The sequence below is a fragment of the Hyperoodon ampullatus genome (assembly GCF_949752795.1).
Source record: "Hyperoodon ampullatus genome assembly, chromosome: 3".
In the NCBI taxonomy this organism is placed as follows: domain Eukaryota; kingdom Metazoa; phylum Chordata; class Mammalia; order Artiodactyla; family Ziphiidae; genus Hyperoodon; species Hyperoodon ampullatus.
The window spans coordinates 36,518,963-36,541,613 of record NC_136916.1 but is presented as its reverse complement, the minus strand read 5'-3'; the positions used below and the strand labels follow the sequence as shown (position 1 = coordinate 36,541,613).

Sequence of the window (22,651 nt, the reverse complement as noted above, 5' to 3'; positions counted from 1 at the left end):
AGGCTTTCATCTTGGATATGGGTGAGGAGCAGATGCTAAAACTGAGGCCTCTTGGGTTGTTAAGAATGTCCAGAGACCCTCTCCTTGAGCCCAGCCATGCTATTCAGGGACCTCTTTCCCTGGGCAGAAGCAGTCTTGCTTAAGGTACTTAGTGAATGGGAACTGGCCTTCAGTGTCCTCAAAGGCTACTTTTTAGTGCGCTAACCTGAGATCTTCTCTGAGACTGGCTTAGATCTCTGGAGCTGAGGTACAGGAGCATGGGGATATGGTGGAATGTCCCATCTGCCCAAATCCTCAGAGTGGGTGGTATAGACATGAGAGGGCTCTGCTGAACATCTTGAGACCTCACAGTACTTTACATCCTGTATGTCCTGAGGATGATCATCTCAATATGCGGAGAATCCCCTTGCATAATTAGGGTGCTTTGGTTTTCAGAGACTACGTGAATATAAGTATTTTCTGAGAGCTGTTGAAGGGAGGGGGGCTTGAGGAGAGACATGATCGTTGCCTTAAGAAATTATCTAATGAATCCAGGGGATTAGACTTGCACCAAACCATAAGCGCCAAGAGGCTGTGGAGAATGTTATTGCAGTAGGTTTCTAGGGATGGAGAGTGGGGTGGTCTGCAGTCACGAGAGAAGGCATCTGGGAAGAGGCTGGTTGGCAGCATGTATAGGGTTTATTACTGGAAATACCATAGTAGAAAAACATCAAATATAATTTTTTTAATATAAAAGAATGCCCAGGGCTTCCCTGGTGGCGCAGTGGTTGAGAGTCCGCCTGCCGATGCAGGGGACACGGGTTCGTGCCCCAGTCCGGGAGGATCGCACATGCCGCGGAGCGGCTGGGCCCGTGAGCCATGGCCGCTGAGCCTGCGTGTCCGGAGCCTGTGCTCCACAACGGGAGAAACCACAACAGTGAGAGGCCCGCGTATCGCAAAAAAAAAAAAAAAAAAAAAAAGAATGCCCATAATATCCCCAGATAAAAAGAAATTAGATAGGTTAAAGAGAGGAAGGAAGACATTCTGGGAAGGACAAATAGCATGAAGCAAGGGTAAGTGGTAGGTAGGAATGCACACCTGCCTGTCCTAATCTTTTTTAAATTTTTCTTTAAAATTTTTTTTTTTTTTTTTTTTTTTTACCATACCGCACAGCACATGGGATCTTAGTTCCCTGACCAAGGATCACACCCATGCCCCCTGCATTGGAAGCACAGAGTCTCAACCACTGGACCGCCAAGGAAGTCCCCTGCCTATCCTCACTCCCAGTCTTGGGAGTGAGACAGAAAGGGGAGAGAACTAACATTCTTTGAATATCAGCTTCCAGTAATGCTGGGTTAGATAATTCCAACCAACTTTCCTACTGAGGGCAACTAATAAAGCTGAGCAAAATATTAAAATGTCTGCTTGAAGGCACTGGAGAGCTAACAAAGTGAAGAATCACTTGCCCAGGATCTGGGGGGAGATGGAAATCCAGAATGGTGAGCTCAGCATTTGGCATAGCTTTTGTCCTGGGGTTGTTTGCCACACCAGAAGGGGAGAATGAGAGACTCAGCAGTATTGTAGACAGTCTCAAGGGACTTGGGGGACCAGAATTGGAGCCCATGGTCTCAAGAGTGGTAGCCCTGGTAAACCCCCTTGTCTTTGGGTTGGGAACCCTGAAGGTTTGTACCATAGGATTAAGGGAACCAGAAGCAAATTACCCTCACGGGGATTGAAGCTTAACTCTGAGTTACCTGGGTGACCAAGAAATACCTCAATCCTTGAAATCAGATTAAGGTGGTTCAAGATACTTTGCTCCCAAGCATCTGGAGGATGATAACATCATCTTAAGCCACAAATTATTTTAGAAAAATGTTTCAAATATAATATTCAGCACCTAAATGAAGATAAGCAGGCACACAAAGAGAGGAAAACGTGAAAAAGGGGACTTCTCCAGCAGTCCAGTGGTTAGGGCTCAGCACTTTCACTGCTGTGGCCCTGGGTTCAATCCCTGGTTGGAGAACTCAGATCCTGCAAGCTGTGCATTATGGCAAAAAAAAAAAAAAGAAAGAAAGAAACATGAAAAAGAACTAGCAAAAACAGCAGACAATATATTCCAACTTTTGGAATTATCAGACGTGAACTATAAAACTAAAACTATACATTCTATATTCAAGAAGATAAAAAGGCAAGATTGAAGATTTCAGCAGAGAACTAGAAACTATAAAAAGTGGCAAAGACTTTAAAATGAACCAACTAGAAATCCAGAACTAGAAAATACAGTAATGAATGTTAAATTAGTTATCGTGGTTATGGTAGTTCCAGTTCTGGATAAGATGGAGTAAATACCGTCCACCCTGTATCTCCCACTGAATGCAACTAAAAACTTGGGCCAAATGGATGGTGCAGCTACTTGATGACTTTTTTTTTATATATTTATTTTATGTATTTATTTTTGGCTGCATTGGGTCTTTGTTGCTGTGTGGGTCTCCTTGTGGTGAGCGGGGGCTACTCTTCGTTGCGGTGTGTGGGCTTCTCATTGTGGTGGCTTCTCTTGTTGCAGAGCACGGGCTCTAGGTGCACGGGCTTCAGTAGTTGTGGCTTGCTGGCTCCAGAGCGCAGCCTCAGTAGTTGTGGCACACGGGCTCTAGAGCGCAGGTTCAGTAGTTGTGGCCCAGGGGCTTAGTTGCTCCGCAGCATGTGGGATCTACCAGGGCTCGAACCCATGTCCCCTGCATTGGCAGGCGGATTCTTAACCACTGCACCACCAGGGAAGCCCTACTTGATGACTTTAATAAGCAAATAGTAGCAGACAGATTGAGGAATAAGACCAGAATTAAGTACCACTGATTCAGCAGTATTTACCCTTAAAAAAATCTAGTATTCCCTGGCCTGGTCTTAATGCAATCAGAAACTCAGAAATAAGCATCAGGATGAACAGAGAGAGCTTTAGGAGAAGCCCTTTTGAACGGGCTTGAGGAATAGGAGAGGAATCTCCTGGTAGTGACAGTAGCAGAGGCCACAGGGGTCTAAAACTTTGAGGGAGGACTGGAAAAGGGAATCCTGGGGACCCAGAAAGTAAAGGGTAGATCATGCACAGGAAGAAGTTTGGGAAAGTGACTTCATAAGCTGTTTATAAATTCCTGGGCTTATTCTCACACTGTTCATGCATGGATCTTGTTCTGAACATTGTATCAGGAAGAACTAAGAGACCATCATCCAAGTCCCAGACTGGCCACTGGGTGGCACACACACAGGACAGATCTGAATAGCACTGCAAAGACTTTGAAAATGGAACTGACATTGAAACTACAACCTCAGAATGTTGAATGGAACTTGCAGCCTGAACACAACCAAGTAGATTGTCTGCTAAGACAAAAATATTAACGTTCTCTATAGGATTTATATAAGAAACCAGAATCTCATAATATTCAAAATGTGCCGGATATAGTAAGTATTATTTGGCATATGAGAAAATCAGGAAAATCTCAACTTGCATGGGAAAAGGCAGTTAAAGAATGCCAGTGCCAAGATGGCAGATATGTTGGAATTATCTGACTTTAAAGCAGTGACAAAAAGTAAGGTTGAACACTCTGGAAATAAGTGGAAAGATAGAAAGTCTTGGCAAAGAAAAACAAGATATAAAGAACAAATTGTTCATTTTAGAACTGAAAAATAAAATAACTGAAATAAAAAAGACTTGCTTGTTGGGCACAACAGCAGAATGAGGACAATAGGGAAAAACTCAGTGCACTTTGAAGATAGGTCAATCAAAAGTGTTCAGTCTGAATAACAGAGAGAAAAAGACATGAACAGAGCTTCAAGGATCTGTGGTGCAATATCAAAATGTCTAACATTCATGTCATTGGATACCCAGAAGGAGAGAAGAGAGTATGGTGCAGAGAAAATATATGAAGAAATAATGGCTGAAAACTTCCCAAATTTGGCAAACCCCCCCCCCACAAACTTACGGATCAAGAAGTTCAGCAAACCCCAAATAAGAAACACCCACAGAATTCCATGCCAGGGAACAGCATAGTCAAACTGCTGAGAACTGAAGACAACAACAGCAATAAAATCTTGAAAGTAGAGAAAAAAACGGTGCACTATTTATAGGGGAACAGTAACTTGAATGACTGCAGATTTCTCATCAGAAACAATGGAGGTTAAAAAAGGAAGTGAAATAATTTTTTTTAACTGCTGAAAGAAAATGCTTTTCAATCTATAATTCTGCATTCAGCAAACATATCTTTTAGTATTGAAGGTGAAATAAAGACATTCCAAGATAAAGGGAAACTAAGAGAATACATTGCTAGCAGACCTGTTCTAAAAGAATTGCTAAAGTAAATTTTTCAGACAAAGGGAAATGATACAAGGAATCTTGTAAATACCTGGGTAAACATAATAGATTATTCTTCTCTTCTTGAATTCTTTTTTTAAAATTTATTTATTTATTTATTTGGCTGCGTTGGGTCTTCGTGGCTGCGTGCAGGCTTTCTCTAGTGGCGGCGAGCAGGGGCTACTCTTCGTTGTGGCGTGCGGTCTTCTTGAATTCTTTAAAAAATGTTTGAAGGTAAAAAATACAGATTATAACATTGTCTGCTAAAGTTTTTAATGTATGTAAATGTAACATATAGAGAGGGAGAGGGCAAAGGGACCTATGTGGTGGTAAGATTACTACATCTCACGTGCAGTGGTAAGATGTTGACTCTAAGTAGACTGTGGGAAGTTAAGTGTATGTATTGTAAGTCCTAGAACAATAATTAAAGTACAAAGAAATACAGTAAACATCACAATATGTAAATTAAAGTGGAATACTAAAAATTTTCAAATAATCTACAAGAAAACTGGAAAGGGGAAACAGGAAAAAATAACAGAGGGAACAAATAGAAAACAAATAATAAAATAATTGATGTAAATTCAAACGTATAAATAATTATATTAAATATAAGTGGTCTAAACACATGAAGTAAAAGACAGAGATTGTGAGACTGGATCAAAAAAAAAATTCCCAACTCTATGCTTTTTAAAAGAAATTGACTACAATTCCAATGATATAGGTAGGTTAAAAGTAAAATAATAGAAAATATATACAATGCAAACACTAATCAACTGAAAACTGGACTGGCCATATTAATATCAGACAAAGCAGACTTCAGAACAAAGAAAATTACCAGGGAAAAATAGTGAAGTACATAATGATAAAAGAATCAATTCAAGAAAATGAAAATGAGTTTGCCCCTAACAACAGAGCTTCAAAATACATGAAGAAAAACTGGCAGAACTGAAAGGAGAAATAAACAAATCAACAATTATAGTTGGAGACTTTAACACGCCTCTCAATAACCAATTGAACTAGTAAACAGAAAATCAGTAAGAATAGAAAAGAACTGAATAGCTTTATCAACTAACTGGATCTAATAGACACATAGCATACTCCACATAACAACAACAGAATACTTATTCATTTCAAGTGCATATAAAACATTCACTAGAATAGATCATATCCTGGGTCATAAAAAAACCTTAACAAATATAAAATATTTGAAATAATACAAAGTATGTTCTCTGACAAAAATGAAATTAAACTAGAAATCAGTGACAGAGGATAATAGGAAAGCCTCCAAACACTTTTAAATTAAATATCACACTTTTATGTGTCAGAGAGGAAGGTCTTAAGGTCAATTGGGAAATATTTTGAACTGAATGAAGGTGAAAGTACAACATATCAAAATTTTAGATGCTGCTAAATCAGTGTCTTGAGGAAAATTTATAGCATTAAATATTTATATTAGAAAAGAAGGTCTGAAATCAATACTCTAAGCTCTCATATTGAGAAACTAGAAAAGGAAGAACAAAATTAACCCAAAGCAAGCAGAAGGAAGGGGAAAATAATAAAAGAGAAAAAAATGAAATTGAAAACAGAAAAACTATGGAAAAAATTAAACCAAAATCTTGTTATTTGAAAAGATCAATAATATTGATAAACCTCTAGCAAGACTCACAAAGAAAAAAAAAATAAGAGAAGATACAAATTACCTGTATTCAGAACGAAAGAGGAGCTTGATTGTGGTGATCATTTCACAGTATATAGATAAATCAAAACACAAGTTGTACACTTTAAATGTATACTGTTTTGTCAATTATACCTCAATAAAGCTCTTTAAAAAAATGAATGAAAGGAGATATCACTAGTGACCCTGCAAGCATTAAAAGGATAATAAAAGACCATTATGGAAAAAAATGCACTCACAAATTCAACAACTTAGATGAAATAGAACAATTCTTAAAAAAAAAAAAACTACCAAAACTCATGTAAAAATGAAACAAGATAATTTGAATAACGCTATGACTGTTAAGGAAATTGAATTTGTAATTTCAGATCTCCTCCCCAAAATCTTTAGGGCCACATGGTTTCACTGGCAAATTATACCAAACATTTAAAGATGATGAAGCCTCAGTATGAGCCCTGGGTCTGGGTTTCATCAAGGAAGTAGATTCCAGGTCCTTGACAATGCCCTGCTCCATCCCTGTTAAGCCCCTCGCTTTGTATCCTGCTTCCCCAAACCAGCACTCTCTCCTCTTAGAGGGTTACAAGCCATAGTACTTGCCATTCAGTGGCTCATTCCTGTGAACCTCCTATGTGCCTCGGTCTGTGAAGGATGCAAAGGTGATTCAGACTGGTTCCTTAATCTCAAAAATTTTACAGAGAAGACAGAAAGACAGGATGGCAAATTAAAACTGCTAATGTTCTTTGTAATGAAATAGCCCACAGAGAACCAGATAGGTTCACCCCAGCTCACACAGTTTTTTATTTTTAAGAAATACATGACATTCCTCCTCACTTCTCCATACTATTCCAGATGCAGACACACACACACCCCCGCCCCACATAGTGTTTAGAGAGGTCAGTCTTTATAGTTATTGCACACCAAGTCTAACCCTGGGCCTGTGCTGGGCCCTCTTTGAAAGGGAAGAGTTCACAGATTAGCAGGTGACATGTGCATAACTGCCGCAGAGAATGAGGGTATAATAATAGAATTAGGTACATTTGCTATGGTTACATAGGATAAGAAGCCACGTACGTTTTTTGGGGTGGAGAAGGGAACTCAGAAGCCTTCTAAAACGAGAAAAAACTTGAGTGAGGTCTTCAGGGAAAAGAAGGAGTTCTCCAGGTGAGCAATGAGAAGGCTGAGAATGTCCAGCAGGGAAAAACAAAATGGTTATAAAATAGCACAGTAATCAGCATGGTACGTTAGTGTTGTTGGATGGAGGGACCCAAGAGATGAGCCTGGAGAGACAGACCTGGGTTCCCTGCTGAAGGACAGGCCTCACTGATCACACAAGGGTCTATTTTCTTATTCATTTTCATTCTTAATTGGATTTTGTTAAATATGTGTCATAGGCACATGATATAAAATCCAAAAAGTATAAAAAGTATTTAGAGAATATTAAATCTTCACCCTTTCCCTACCGCCACCACCCCATCCCTCTTCCTGAAATAAGTTGCTATAACTGGTATCTTGGGCATCCTTCCAGAGCTATCTTCTGTACATTTACAAATATGTGTCTCTGTATTTTCCACATAAAGGTGGCATATGATACTTTCTGTCCTATACCTTGCTTTTTTATTTGGGTATTTATTTTATTTATTTGGGGTGTGGATGTACCATAATTCATTGGATCAATCCTGTATTGATGTAATTTAGATATTTTCTAGTCTTTTGCTATTATAAACTATGATGCAACTAGTATCCTTGTATATATGTCAATTTGCACATGAAAGTATATCTATAGGGTAAATTCCTAGGAGTGGAACTGTTGGGTCAAAGAGTATAAGTATTTTTAGTTTTACTAGATAATGCCAAATTACTATCCATAGAGGCTGTGCTGATGCCTGTTTCCCCATACCCTGCCAGGCAGGGAGTATTCTTAAACTTTTTGCTCTTTTAGGCTAGGGCTTTTAGGCTTTAGCCTGTAAGTGATGATAAGTTGCTGAGAGGCTTTTAAGGAGGGGAGTGTTACAATCACATTTATTTTTTATTTTTGTATTGTTATTTTTAATTTATTTATTTTTGGCTGCGTTGGGTCTTTGTTGCTGCACGCAGGCTTTCTCTAGTTGCAGCGAGCAGGCATTACTCTTTGTTGCGGTGCATGGGCTTCTCATTGCGGTGGCTCCTCTTGTGGAGCTGGGGCTCTAGGCACGCAGGCTTCAGTAGTTGTGGCGCACGGGCTTAGTTGCTCCGTGGCATGTGGGATCTTCCTGGACCAGGGCTCGAACCCATGTCCCCTGTATTGGCAGGTGGATTCTTAACCACTGCACCACCAGGGAAGCCCAGCTCCCAGGTGTTTTTGTCTGTTCGTGTCTTACTGGTTCTCAGAGAAGTTGGAGGAGCGTTTTTACTAACGTTTTTCGGTCAGTCAGACTTACATTTGATGGCTCCTGTTATTCACCAGACTCTTTTATTTTTTTCGTATTCATACCATTCATTCAGAATTCCATATGCAGTAAAGTAACTTTAAATTCTATACTTAATTTAAGTATAATTTAATTAAATACATATTAAGGTCTCATACGTTCTGTTTGCTTTGGTTTTGTGTGTGGTTCTTCTGATACTTAGAAATATTTGTATGTAGTAATTTATAATTTAAATTTTATGTAATATCATCCATAATTTTATCTGTTTAGTCAGTGTGTTTTACTTTTTTATGATGAGCAGTGATCGTGCTTCCACTTCCTCCCTACCTTTTTTCCCTTTCATTTTCTATCTCCTATTATCCCAAAGTTTTATTTCTAAGTGACTATCTTTGTATAGTTGAATATGCTGTATTTCTGTTACCTGGGTTTTCAGCTTTGAGTCATGCCTTTGATTCCTGGCTTGTATAAGTGATACAACTAAGGCAGTTAACTCCACTTGTCATCTTCTTCCCCCTTCCCCTTCTGTGCTAGTTGTATCGTTTCTGCATTGTCAGGGCATAAACAATGACATTCTGATCTGCCACTCTAAACTTTTTTGGTTTTAGTCTTGGTTCTATGGTTAAATATATGTTCAGCGTTCACCATCAATTCTTTTGCTGTGGTTTCCCCAGTCATCTTTTGGTTGACCAAAGTTTGTTCTCCAGTAGTTTTCCTCCAGGGCCACGGAACACTATTCCTTAAGTTCTTATATGTTCAAAATCTATTTTCTTAGCAATTTTCGTGTATTTTTGCTCATGTTTTTTGAGAACTGCGTCCAGTAGGCTGCTCCACTGTTCTTTTCCTGACTGTTGGACGTCTCCCTTGTATGTCTTCTGCTTGATTTCCACCCAGTCCTCCATGATCCTACAGCTCTTGCAACCTCCCAGAGTTTCTTCTATCTGCTTTTGGCAATTCTTACCCATTTTTTTTTTGAGACTGTAGGTTTTATTAGCCTCCATTTCCACTATCAATGGAATTTGCTTTGATTTTTCTTGTTTACTTAGTTGGTTTTGATTATATCCAACAGGAAAAGAGGCAGTTTACTGTTTTATGCCAGGATGTTTAGATAGAAGGTCCTTTAATTATATTTAAATGTGTGACCATATAGTGTAACAACAAAGAACATGAGATTTGAAGCTAGACACACCTAGCTTCTAAATGAAACTCTACCGCTTACTATCTGATAATGGACAAACCATATTCCTTCTTTGACCATCAGTGTTCTTATCTCTAAAATAGAGATGATTCTTGCAACTATTTGGTATTGTTGTGAGGAGTGAGGTAATACATATGTGATAAATAGGGGCCTAGCATAGTGTTTTGCAAATAGCGGGTGTTCAGAAGGGTAACGTTATAATGTTTCATGGATCTCCTGGCATAGGTGTCACTCCTAATGACTTTAACCCTCTCTGGATGGCATTTTGTAATTACCACTCACTCAGCATTAATGATGATGCTGTCCCTGATGCTGTCAAGGAGACCCTTTGGCACTCTCCCACTTCACCCATAATTCTATCCAGGGCAGTTAGTGCCACAAGAGAGGGACAGGTTGACTGCTCGGAGGCCCTGGGCAGAGGACACTCCCCTCCTAATGGCAGGGTTGAGGGGTGAGGTAGCACGTGATCAGGGGCTGTCAGGAGAGGCAAAATTTCTTCAGGGAAAGGTGGGGAGGGCCAGAGCTAGATCTGGATTCTGGATATTCCCTGGTCTAGATTCTGGGATCAGGGATTGGGTGGGTGGGCTTGGGACTCTGTCACCCCTAGCAGGCCTGAGAAACCAGGTGGCAGGATTCTCATCATGGCAGTTCTGGATGAGGTCAGAGGAGGCTGGGATGTTGGATTGGAAAGAGATTCTAAGGCATGTTTAGTTAAGTTCTTGCTTCTGTCCGTGTGTTCTCAGGTCCAGGAGTCCCAGGCAACCATGGCTCCTACCACATTGGCCAGCAGCAACTCTGAGACAGTCTCTGCTGGTTGCATCACCTCCAGAAGTCAAGACATCATTGAGCCTATGGACACAGAAACCCAGGAGGACAGGAGAGCATCTGCTGATCAGAACTCTGGAGGCAAGAAGAATACAGAGGTGGATAGGAAGATGCAGGTGGATGGGAGGACGCAGGGAGTCGGAACACAAACCACCCAGAGGACACAGGCAGTTAGGAAGACACAGGTGGATGTTGTGACACAAGAAAGTGAGAGGTCAGAGTCAGGCAGGAATTCCCAGGAGGACGTGATGGCACAAGGAAAGGTGGGGACCCAGGCAGATGAGAGGACACAGGCAGACAGAAGGGTGCAGGAAGACAAGGGGACATGGTCAGAGGGGAGCATTCCCACAGCCATGAAATGTTGGTCAGAGAAGGCGTCCATGACCGGTATCAGCCCACAGTCCAGGGCCCCCAAACACCCACCTTCAGAGGATCCTAGGTCCCCTCAGATTATTGAATGCTTTGAACAGACCCCAGAAGAGTTCTCCATCCCAGACAAACCTGATTTTATGCTCAGATCTGACGAGGCAGCAGGAACAGCCTCTGGGAACAGTGAGGAAACTGTGCCGGGTCCCCTGGCGGGGGGCCTCACGCGCAAGGCACAGCTGCCTCCTGAGGGCAGTTTGGAGCAGGTGGGAGGAGAGAGATGTCGAGGGCCGGAGCAGTCGGGTCCAGTTAAGGACAAGCCCGAGGAGGGCCTGTCCCAGGGCCCCAAGCAGGAACAGCCGGGAGAAGTGCCGCCTGTGGATCTGGGTGGCTGTCCTCCAGCTGGCCTGAGCCCCCAGGTGCCCACTCTGCCCTCTCTTCCTGGGGCTGGCCTGACTGATAACTCACAGCAGCGGCTGCCCAGCACCCCGGCTTCTCAGCACATGAGCACAGCTGCCTTCCTACCCTCTGGGGACAAGGCCTCTCTGAGTTCTGCCCCCCCACTGCACCTGGGGCCGGGCACCCCCAGCCAGAGTCACCCGCCAGGAACCAGGGAAGCAGACGCTGAGGGGGCCAGTGCCAAGGTGCCCGGTGTGGAAGGGAGGACTTCAGGCCCCCAGACCTGTGACCCTGGCCTCATAGACTCCCTGAAGAGCTACTTGCTCCTGCTGCTGAAGCTATCCAGCTCAGAGACGAGTGGCGAGGGCCCAGGGGCCCAGGGGGAAGCTGCTGCTGGGGATCAGGCACCCTCACCCTCTCTGGCCCCCACCGTGGAAGTGGCCGGTCTGAGTCCCCGGACGTCACGGCGCATCCTGGAGCGTGTGGAGAACAACCGTCTGGTGCAGAGCGCGCAGACCCTGCTGCTGAGCCCCTGTACCTCGCGCCGCCTCACAGGCCTCCTGGACCGAGAGGTGCAGGTTGGTCGTCAGGCCCTGGCTGCTGCCCGGTGCGCTGGCCCCAGCCCCCTCTCTGTCCCTGCCATCGTGGTAGGTGAGGAGGAAGGCCCCAGGCTGGCCTCAGGAGGATCCAGTGAGGGTGAGGGAGAGGTTTCCCTTGAGGGGCCTGGCCTCCTGAAGACCTCCCAGGAGAGCGGCATGGGTGGGCCGCTGGGGGGCGTGGGTGGGCAGGCAGCCCCTGGGCAGGGACTGCTGTCAGCAGAGAGCAGAGCCCAGGAACCCTTCCGAGAGGAGGAGATCCCAGGGGAAGCTCTGACAGATCTCCCCGCAGCTACACCCGAGGAACTGGCTCTGGGGGCCCGGAGGAAGAGGTTTCTCCCTAAGGTCAGAGGAGCAGGAGACGGGGAGCCAACCAAGCCCGAAGAAAGGGAGAGCCCCTCGGCTTCCCCCCGGGGGCCCCGGAAGGGCCTTGCCCCTGGGTCCCTAGGGAGTCCAGGGCGGGAGAAACGCTCCCCTACTCAGGGCAGAAAGGCAGGCCTGCTGGAGGTGCCGCGGGCAGAGGAGGAGCCGGCAGCCGGGGCCCTGGGCTCCAGCCCCAGAGCCAGCGACCTGGAAGCAGAGCTGGCCCTGGAGGAAGGCAAGCAGGGCACTCCAGCCAAGCCAAGGAGAGCCAAAGACCTGCTAAAAGGTGAGCAACAGGTACGGCTTCCCAGGAGTGGGCTGCCCGGAGCAGGGCCCTGCTGGGGTAACCCTGCCTGCTAGAGGTTTAGCGTACCTCTTTTTTTTTTTTTTTTTTTTTTTTTGCGGTACGCGGGCCTCTCACTGCTGTGGCCTCTCCCGCTGTGGAGCACAGGCTCCGGACATGCAGCCTCAGCGGCCATGGCTCACGGGCCCAGCCGCTCCACGGCGCGTGGGATCCTCCCGGATCGGGGCACGAACCCGTGTCCCCTGCATCGGCAGGCGGACTCCCAACCACTGCGCCACCAGGGAAGCCCTAGCGTACCTCTTTAAAGGGTATTCTTACGTAATAATACCGCAGGCTTTGGAATCAGAAAGGCCGCTTGGAGTTGGAAATAGTACCAACTTTGTAACATTGTGAGGGTTACATGGGATAGAATAAATCAAGTACTCAGCACAGGGCCTGGCTTCAATAGTATCCTAGCTCTATCATCATCATCACCACCGTAATCGCCTCTTTGCAGACTTGTCCCGCGAGTACAGAGTGGTATGGACAGGATTCAAACTCAGGGTCTTAGGTTTAGGAGCCTAGGCTGCAAACTGAAGTTCCTCTCTTGACTGCTGTCTGCGGCCTCAGCTGTGAGGCTCTCCCTGGCCTGGAGTGGAGGTGCCATACTATGTTCTTTCTAGCTAAGATGTGTGCTTTGAAGTCAGGGCAAAAGCCTCAGAGATACAGGTGGGACTCAAGTGGGGGCTGTGTGGAGGCTTGAATCCCGTTTTCTCTCAGCCTGTGCCACCAAGGACACCCAGGAAAGCAGGGGTAGGGCCAGAGAGGGCACACGATGGAGGGGAAGTGGCTTGTTCCTCTCAACTGTGCCCCTGCTCCCAGCCCCACAGGTGATCCGGAAGATTCGGGTGGAGCAGTTTCCTGATGCCTCGGGCAGCCTGAAGCTCTGGTGCCAGTTTTTCAACATTCTTAGTGACTCAGTCTTGACATGGGCCAAAGATCAGCGCCCAGTGGGTGAGGTGGGCAGGAGGTAAGCCAGCTGGGTACCACCTCCAGCTGACCTGGCTCCCTAATAAATTACAGCGACAATACTGCGGGGGGCATTGTCCCAGCACTTTGGACCTGCCTCCTCACTTAATCCTCACAAGAACCCTATGAGGGAGATGCTAGTATTCCCATAGTGAAGGGGAGAACACTGAGGCTCAGAGGTATTAAGTCACTTGCCCAAAGTCACACAGCTAGTGCAGTCCTGACCTGTGTGATGCAGGCCCAGCTCTTCCCAGAGCTCTCAGAGACAGGGCTCACAGCATCCTCTGAGAGCGGGATCTGCGAAGCCTCAGGACCGCAGGGTGGCCCTGGGCTGTGCCATGGTGATGGCCTCACAGAGAGGGTCTCCTCTCTGCAGTGCAGGGGATGAGGGGCCAGCGGCCCTGGCCATCGTGCAGGCGTCCCCTGTAGACTGTGGCGTGTATCGATGCACCATCCACAACGAGCACGGCTCGGCCTCCACTGACTTCTGCCTCAGCCCCGAGGGTGAGTGTGAGCTCTGCCCCCCCCTGGGGTCTCTGCCTGGCCCCCACTGGGGGTGGGGCGGGGAACAGTCGTCTTTGCAGAGGTGGAGCTCTCTCTGGGCAGACCTGCCTGAGGATAGCGGCTTTCTCTTCTCTTTCTCCACACAGTGCTGTCAGGATTCATCTCCAGAGAAGAAGGTCAAGGTAGGTGCCCCTCAGGGGGAGGAATGGGTGGGCCTGTGTCCCTACCCTGCTATCTACAGGGGCTTCTTTAAAGACTTGGAATCTGTTCTAAATGCCATGTTTATCTCCACATACAGCTACCCTTTGCCTCCTAGTTTAGGATATGGCTTGTGGAGGAGGATGGGGGAGGACAGCTGTTTCAGAAGATGAGGGGGGAGGAAGTGGCTAAGGGGACATCCTACAAGGAGTTCATTCAGCCTGTGCCCTTTGCCCATGTCAGAGCCCTTGATCAAGAGCAGGACTGGCCACCAGGGTACTTCTCACCCTGCCAGCTCCCTCCCCGGAGTTTCTCACAGTGGTTTGTGGACTCCTGCATTAGATTCACACAGGGAGCTCGCTGAAAATGCAGTTACTTGAGCCCTACTGCAGATACTGTTAGTCACAATCTCTGGGGTAGGACCTAACACAATTGCATGTCAGTAGATGCCCTGGTGATTGTGATACACCCCAAAGTTTGATAAGCATTTTAAAGGCTCAAATATTAGGGGAAGAGATGTATTGCTCCTGCAAAAGACACACTAAGGGTTAGGACCGTGAAGGCGGCTGGTGATGGAAAGGTTTCTAGAGCTTCATTTGCCAAATAATACCTTAATTCCTTCCTTCATTCACTTATTTACTCATTCATTCAACTAGTGCCTTTTGTTCAGTTATCAAGTCAAATTTAATCAATATCAAATATAACCTCACCAAAAAACTAAAAAAGCCTAAAAACTTAGTAATAATACTTTATTATCATCAAATATCCAATCAGATTTTCCCAACTTTCTCATAAGTGTTGGTTTATTTTAATTAGGAACCACTCAGTGCTTTTGGCTAACATAATCTCTTAAATCTATCAAATGTATAATAGTTCCTCCTCCCTCATTTGTTTTCCCTCCTTGCCATTTATTTGTTGAAGAATTTCTTACATTTTGGATTTTATTGATTATATCACCATTTAACTTGTTGCTTCATTGATGTGCTTCCTCTAAGCTGGTAATTAGCTTGAGATGCTTGCTCCAATTCAGGTGCAAATTTTGGGGGGCGTGAACATTTCACAGGTGTGCTGTGTATTTCCTTTTGCATCCTATCTGGAGGCATGTGATGTCTGATTGTTTTAGTAATGTTAGGAATGATCACTGGGTTCATTCAGGTGTTTTCTGCCTGATCTATCCCTTTTAAACTTTAAAAAACTGTATCTGATACAACCCCTGTCATCATCTAGGGGTTTTAGCAGTCACTGATTATCACCTAAGTCCTTTATTTCATTAAGGTTTGCAACATGGAGTATTTTAATTCTGTCATTTCTTCTTTATTCATTAGCTGAAATTTTTTGGAAAGATGAAATGGTTATTTGGTAATCCTGATACATATAGGTCCAACAGAAAATGAAGGAAAAAATACTTTCTTTTCCTCCTTGCTTTTATTAGATTTCAGAATAATGAGTTGGTGCCCTAACATCCTCCAAAGGTCACGAATGAGGGTTTTTTTTTCCAGAGGGAAGGGTTTTTTTTTAACTTATAATTATGAAAGTATGGATTTTTAACACATTTGAATGTTCAATACTTTGCAATTATTTTGCTGTTGTTGTTGGTAAGATTGTCTCGTTTTTTGCCAGTAGAAGCCTCTTCAGGTTGGCTCTTGTGTCCTTTTGACAAGTTGCCAATTGTTTATGATACCTGACTTGCTTTCTGGTCCAGAGATGTTTCAGGTCAGTCTAGGACACTTCCTGCCCTAGACCTGGAATCAACCATTTCTTTAGGGAGTTCTGGTTCCTTTTAGTGGAAAATGGTATTTAGTGATCCCAATCTGAGCACTAGGAGTGCTCACTGCTACTGGATTTGTCTCACAAACTTTTTGTTTCAGTCAAACATGTTGGTTGAGATGGAGTCATTTATTCATTTGATCAAAACACTGAATTCTAAAACAAAGTAATTCTGATATTCTGTATTGATTGCTGCTTCCTCAGAAAACCCCTGCCTTCCACAGACACTGGCTGAGCCCTTACTCTGTGCACACATGAGCACTGTTGAATGACGGTGGTTTTACCAGATACAGTGTCTGCCCTCAGGAGGTCATAGTCCATAGGCCCCCCACCAAGTGCACACCCAAGGAGCAGTCATGGACAGAGTGGTGGGGTGCTACGGGTCCCACAGCAGTGGGAGGGGAGCTTCTAGTTTTCCACATTTCTCCTGTTCCCCTTCAGTTGGAGAAGAGATTGAGATGACCCCCATGGTGTTTGCTAAGGGTCTGGCTGACTCTGGCTGCTGGGGGGACAAGCTCTTTGGGCGCCTGGTGAGCGAGGAGCTACAAGGGGGTGGACACGGGTGTGGCCTTCGGAAGGCCTCCCAGGCCAAGGTCATCTACGGGCTGGAACCCATCTTCGAGTCAGGCCTCACGTGCATCATCAAGGTGTCCAGCTTGCTTGTGTTTGGGCCCAGCAGTGAGACTTCTCTCCTGGGCAGAAACTATGACGTCACCATCCAGGTACTGTCCCATCCCCCTGCCCCACCCTTCCACTCTCTCATCCCTCCCCTTCCCAGCCTGGGTCCTACTGGGAAGCCCAGTATGGAGGAGGAAGCCACCTTAGTCTCAACTTTACCTCGACGAGAGCCTGAGATGTAGTCCAGGCTACATCTTTGGGGCCATAGTTTTCAAACTGTATTTTTCAGCAGAAAACTTTCTTCACTGCCCTCAAAGATATCTTTCACAGAAGCCTTATTTGGGAGTTAAAAGGGGAGTGACTGTGGGCGGGGTCAGTACCTTGCTCTCCTGCAGTGTGGCCCCTGGGGCATTGCCATCTATCACTAGGGCTCCAGGAAGCACACTTTGGAAAACACTTTGAAAACAAGTCCAAAGCCTCTTGTTTTACAAATGAGAAAAATGAGGTGCAGAGTAGGGAGGAGGGTAGGAATGAACCCCACCTCCCCCAGGGCTGGAATCCTCCCTGCAACCTCTAGCAGATGGCCTTCCCACTAAGAGCCAGGCACGATAGAGAACCCGGATGCTTCCTTGCTGATCAGAGTTGGTTCTCTTCAATCCACAGGGGTGCAAGATCCAGAACATGAGTCGAGAGTACTGCAAAATCTTTGCGGCTGAAGCCCGGGCTGCACCTGGCTTTGGGGACGTGCCTGAGTAAGTGTACAGGGAGGGGGCCGTACAGTGTGCAGACCTGTTGACTTGAGCTTCTGCAGAGAACCATGATTTCACAGCCTCCTGGGGGCCTCCTGAGTAATGGTCATGTGTAAATGGGCCCCCAGCTAACCCCATGCTCAGCTCAATGGTTCCACAAAATCTAGAAATAAAGACCTCAAGATTCACTGCCCACTTTAGAAAAGCTTCTGCTCTGGTCTTCAGTCTCCTCCCACCCACCCTAATTCCCCACTCCTTTGCCCAGTTTTTGCTGATTGCAGAGTTTGGGCACAGCAGGTTCTGGGCCTCTCTGAAGGTGATGGGGGTAGGCTAAAGCTTCCAGGCAAACTGGTCAGGATTCTAATGTGGTAGGTGGGCAGGGTCAGTGTGGATTTTTGTAGGAGTCAGCTACACATGGAAATTGTTTTCATTTTGAGACTTGGAACTTCAACTCTTGAGTATTAGGGTCTAGCTGGCATTGAGCACAGTCTGGTTGAATCCTCTCAGAGGTATTCCTTTCTGTTTAGCACATACAGGTCTTAGTCCCTCACTCAAGCACAGAGGCCTCCTGGGGCTACAGGGTTCAGTTCTAATCCCATTGACCTCAGAGCATGGAGGAGGCCTCCATTTCCTTTCCTGAACTCAGGGTGGAACCCCCCTTCCTTGCTGTCCTTCAGGCTCAGAGCTGAGAGTTCTGTTCTTGGAAGGGCCTTCCTTTTGGATCCAAGAGTGTAGAATTGAGGTGGAGGGAGGAGATCTCTGGGGCCATACTTCCTGCTCACTGCAGGGTGACACTATGTTTAGGATCATCCCACTGTATCTGATCTACCGGCCTGCAAACAATATCCCATATGCTACCCTGGAGGAGGACCTGGGCAAGCCCATGGAGTCTTACTGTTCCCGGGAATGGGGCTTTGCTGCGGCTCCAGCAGCATCTAGCAGCTCTGAGGCCATGCAGAAATGCCAGACCTTCCAGCACTGGTTGTATCTGTGGACAAATGGCAGCTTCCTTGTCACAGATTTGGCAGGTATGAGAGTGTGAGGTGTGCATGTACATGTGCAGGAGAGCATGCGGAGGGGCAGGGTCACAGCTCTCGTTTACTAGTGTGCAGTGCACTTTTGCACATATTCTCCTTTGCTTTCACAGTAACCTTGTAAAGTGCATTGGACAGGAACCACTTTGTATGCAACGCTAATACCTATCAGGGCCTCATGGAGCCTAGTCTATAACTGCAGTTGTATTTAAAGGAGTACACTCCAGGCTTCACTTAAAATTAAAAAGGAATTTGCTTCAAAGACCGTTACATGGGATCTAATTCAAACCCTACAACCGTGTTTTCAAAATCTCCCTTTCCTTCTTCCCTGCAGCTCTGCTCTGAACTTTCTTACTCTCTAACTTCCTAAACTCTCTCTTCCATCCCCGCACACATAGCTTTGCAGTCTCCTCCTTCCCCGCTCCCCCCTCTGTCTTTGGTAGCTTTTTATTATGTAAACAAACTTAGTCTCTCTTGCTTCTTTTTAGTTTATTTCTATTTCTCCCATTACTCAGATTCTCCCCAACAAAGGAAGGCCAGCAAGCATGAATTCTCCTTCCTTCTTTGACTACTCCTCTCCAGGCCTACTCTCTGTAACCAGACAGGGCAGGGGAGAGGAAAAGATAAAATTCTCTCTACAGTGAGAGGACTGGAGTGCTGGGAATATCACACACTATTACATTTCATCCCTGATGTAAATAAGTGAGAAAACCAAGGGCCAGAGATAGAAAACTGGCTTAAATGTGCTTTGCATTGGGGTTAAAGAATAAATATTAATACAATAAATATTGTATATACAACTCTATATATTGAAGGGAGGGGGGTTAGTAACACATTAAACCATTATCATTCACTGTATTTGTTAACTCATAAATTTTTCTTTCCTTCCTTCCTTCCCTCCTTCCTTCCTTCCTTCCTTCCAACATTACTAAATATTGGGAAGATAAAAAGGTGAATTAGGAATAGCCATTGTCCTCAAGAAGCTATGATAAGTATACCAATTTCTACAATGAGATGATAACATAATATAGTAGAAAGACTTGAGAGTCAAAGAAATTCAAGCCTAGGTCCCATCATTTTCTAGCTGGGTCTCCATTTTACAGAGAAGAAAACAAGCTCAGACAGGTTAGGTCATTTAATCTCTCTGAGCTTCCGTTTCCTTTCCCTCTCTAGGAATAATCGTATCTTCCCTGCCTATCTCTCAGACTTGTTAAGAATATTAAATGAGACTGTATTTGTGAAAGCCCTCTGCAAACCAAAATTCTGTGCAAGTGTAAGGGATCATCATTATTATAATGCAAAATGGAATGTGATAAATGCTGAAAGAGAAATGACACAGAAATTAATATTTGTTGCATAACTACTGTTTCAGACACTAAGTTATAGTCCTACACATACTGTGATCTTCTCAATTCCCCTGCAAAATGGGCAGCATTATCTTTAATCGAGGATTAGAGATAGTAAGTGACTGGCCAAGCACACACAGCTCCAGAGTGACAGAGCTGAAATGTGAATCCAGGTGTGCCTGGTTCTCAAGCCCACATTTGTGCCACTCTATCATCCACGGGTACTCAGGCCTGTTAGTGAGAGGTAGGTTCCTGGAGGAAGGCCACCGGACAGTGTACAAACAGGGTAGGAGAGTCACAGACCTGACACATGAATGCTAAGATGCATGAATGCTAAGATGCTGGGGTTGCCTGGCCGGGGTGGGAAATGTCTCCTTTGTCACCACTTGCCTGGATCTGTTCTTCAAGGCTGTCTTAACCTAGGAGCCTATCTGGGCTTCTTGGAGTGCTTGCTTGCTGCACTTTATGAGTAGGTGGAAGCCAGTCTTATCCAGTGTTAATGTTTCTGCTGGCCCAGCCCTGAAATACCTTCACATTTCCACCTTCTCCCTCTTGCCCAGATGGGCTAATCTGTTATGAGGAAGGAGAAAGTTTTAGCTCAAAGCCAGAGGCCAGCTCAGTTTGTGACCTAATCTCATCCAGTAGAGGCAGGATTGCTCAGCTGGAAGACTTCTGGATCTAGGAGTAAGAAAGACTGAACTTTGATTCACGGTGGTCATTGCACACAGACAGTGTTCAATTATTAAATGAATGAATAAATGTGACTTTGCTGCAGTCACTTAACTTTGAGCCTATCTCCTCACCTGTGAAAATGGGAATATTATTACTACTAATAATACAGAGATACCCACACTGCCCATGAGACAGGCCAGGGTGATGCCCAGTGAGAGGGTACCTGAAGATGTGCCCTGCAATCTGGCAAGTTCCCATCTAAAGTGATATCCATCTTGGAGACATGGGTGCCCTAGAACCAGTCCAGGATGCCATCAACTCCCCACTCTCTTTCTTTTCAGGGGTTAACTGGAAAATGACTGATGTGCAGATTGCTACCAAACTGCGAGGGTGAGTGCTTCTTGGGGACAGAATGCTCTCTGAGAGTCTGCTCAAGGTGTAAAATGTCAAAGTTCTTCTGGTTCTCCATCCCTGAGGTGCTAGACCTGTCACCAAAGGGTCCCACTTGCACCCATGGCCATGTAGTAATGTCTCAGGGGCCACTGACCCCCACCTGCTGTGCCCCTGGCCCCAGATCTGGACCAGTAGCTCTTGACGCCCATGCACAGGACCACCTACATCCTGGGCTCTCAGCGTACCTGCTCCTCTTCCTTCTCACTGTGAAAGCTCATCAGGGTGCAGATAAGCAGGACCCTGTGAGCAGAGTGGTGAGCTGGAGTCTGCTCTGATTTATGTTAATAAGGCAGATCATCCTCACACTGAGTGATGTCCCACCCGATGAATTCCATGGGCCAGGGTGTAATGAGACCTCAGTTTAGAATTGAGGTTTTGGATGCTGCCATCTGAGGTGGCCCCAGGTGGACTCCCCAGCACCCTGAGGTAAGGTAGGATGTACCTTGGGCACGACACCCTGGTTGTGGCCACCCCACAGTCTGCCCCCCAAGGACTCTCTCTCTGGTTGGGACTCCTACTCAGCTCTTACTATTTGGCTGCAGATACCAAGGCCTCAAGGAGAGCTGTTTCCCTGCCCTGCTGGACCAGTTTGCCTCTTCCCACCAGTGCAACAGCTTCTGTGAGATGCTGGGGCTAAAACCTCTCAAGGGCCCTGAGGCTGCCCACCCCCAAGCCAAGGCCAAAGGCTCCAAGAGTCCATCTGCCGGCAGGAGGGGCCCCCAGCTGAGTCCTCAGCCACAGAGGAAAGGCCCCCCCAGTCCCCAGAGCACCCAGAAGAGTGCCTCAAGCTCCAAGGCCACCCCTCAGGCCTCAGAGGCAGTCGCCACCCAGTTACTGGGACAGCCTCCCATCCAAGATGGAGGCTCCAAGGCCCAGGGCATGCGGTAGCCCCCACAGGAGGCTGGGGGCCTCCACCCAGCAGCAGACCAACAAGGAAGCAGCTCGAACCGATGGAGACGTTCCCAGTACAGGACTAACCGGAGCAGGTGCACTGAGGAGGCACCACTCGGGGCCTCTGCCCGCAGCCTCTCCTCATCAGATGCTTGGTGCCTGACACCCAGCCCGGTGGCCTCTCCTGGTGCCATCGTCCCCATGGCTCCCAGGCCCTACCTCCCAGGGCCTGAAGTCTAGCCCTCCTTGAAGTTTACACTGGCCACTGCTGGAGGCTCCCTGAGTCCTCTGCATGAGTTCTGCAACCAACCCCTTGCCCCAGGCCCTGCCGTGAATGTTGCACTCTGGGGGCACGCAGGCCAGCACCTACCCTTTTCCCTTCACTTGGCCCTGATCCCTCCCTGTCCTCAGGGCTCCAGACTTCCTCTGCGGTGTCTGGCCTGGTGACTCTCAGGGTGTCTTTTCCTTCGAGTCATTTTGCCTCATTCATCCCAGCTTATCTTGCAACTAACCTGTCCCTGAGCCCGAATGGGGCTCAGGGCCCTTCCAGAGACTGTCATATCCTTGTGCAGTGGTCTTTGGTGATGTGTGTTCATGCTCTTCCTTCCCCCATCACTCAGGCACTCAGTCATCTGCTTCCCATGCTCCCTTGCACCCCATCCCCCATCCCTGGCTTTGAGCCCAATTGCAGCCTGCTGTCTGCCTTTCACTGAGTTCTGTTTGTTCCCCTGCCCGAGGGCTTCCCTAGCCTGACCCCCACCCTACCCACCATACCTAGGTGAGGAGCAGACCCTCTGGCCTCTCAGCCCACCCCAGGACACTCCTCCCCTACTTCTCCCAGGCCCTCTGCCCGTGAAGTGAGAGCTGGCATGAGGGTTGCATCAGCAGCTGTGGCTAGAGGGAAGGTGTTGACTTTGTGGGACCTTGTGCTCCATACTGAAAGGAGGTGGGGTCACAGTGACTTT

At 46.3% G+C, this 22,651-nt stretch overlaps 1 protein-coding gene across 1 annotated transcript in view; it reads left to right on the top strand.

The window, feature by feature from the left end:
- The window catches only part of ALPK3 (alpha kinase 3), a gene marked incomplete at both ends in the record, with an annotated part of 46,943 nt that extends 25,260 nt beyond the window's left edge, over positions 1 to 21,683 (top strand). Inside the window, 9 exons of the mRNA XM_079699790.1 lie at positions 10,337 to 12,428; positions 13,308 to 13,455; positions 13,831 to 13,958; positions 14,105 to 14,140; positions 16,365 to 16,645; positions 17,205 to 17,293; positions 18,095 to 18,318; positions 20,684 to 20,732; positions 21,338 to 21,683. Coding sequence (XP_079555916.1) covers positions 10,337 to 12,428; positions 13,308 to 13,455; positions 13,831 to 13,958; positions 14,105 to 14,140; positions 16,365 to 16,645; positions 17,205 to 17,293; positions 18,095 to 18,318; positions 20,684 to 20,732; positions 21,338 to 21,683 — 3,393 coding nt within the window. The remainder of the gene's footprint in view (positions 1 to 10,336; positions 12,429 to 13,307; positions 13,456 to 13,830; positions 13,959 to 14,104; positions 14,141 to 16,364; positions 16,646 to 17,204; positions 17,294 to 18,094; positions 18,319 to 20,683; positions 20,733 to 21,337) is intronic.
- Positions 21,684 to 22,651: the final 968 nt, after the last annotated feature.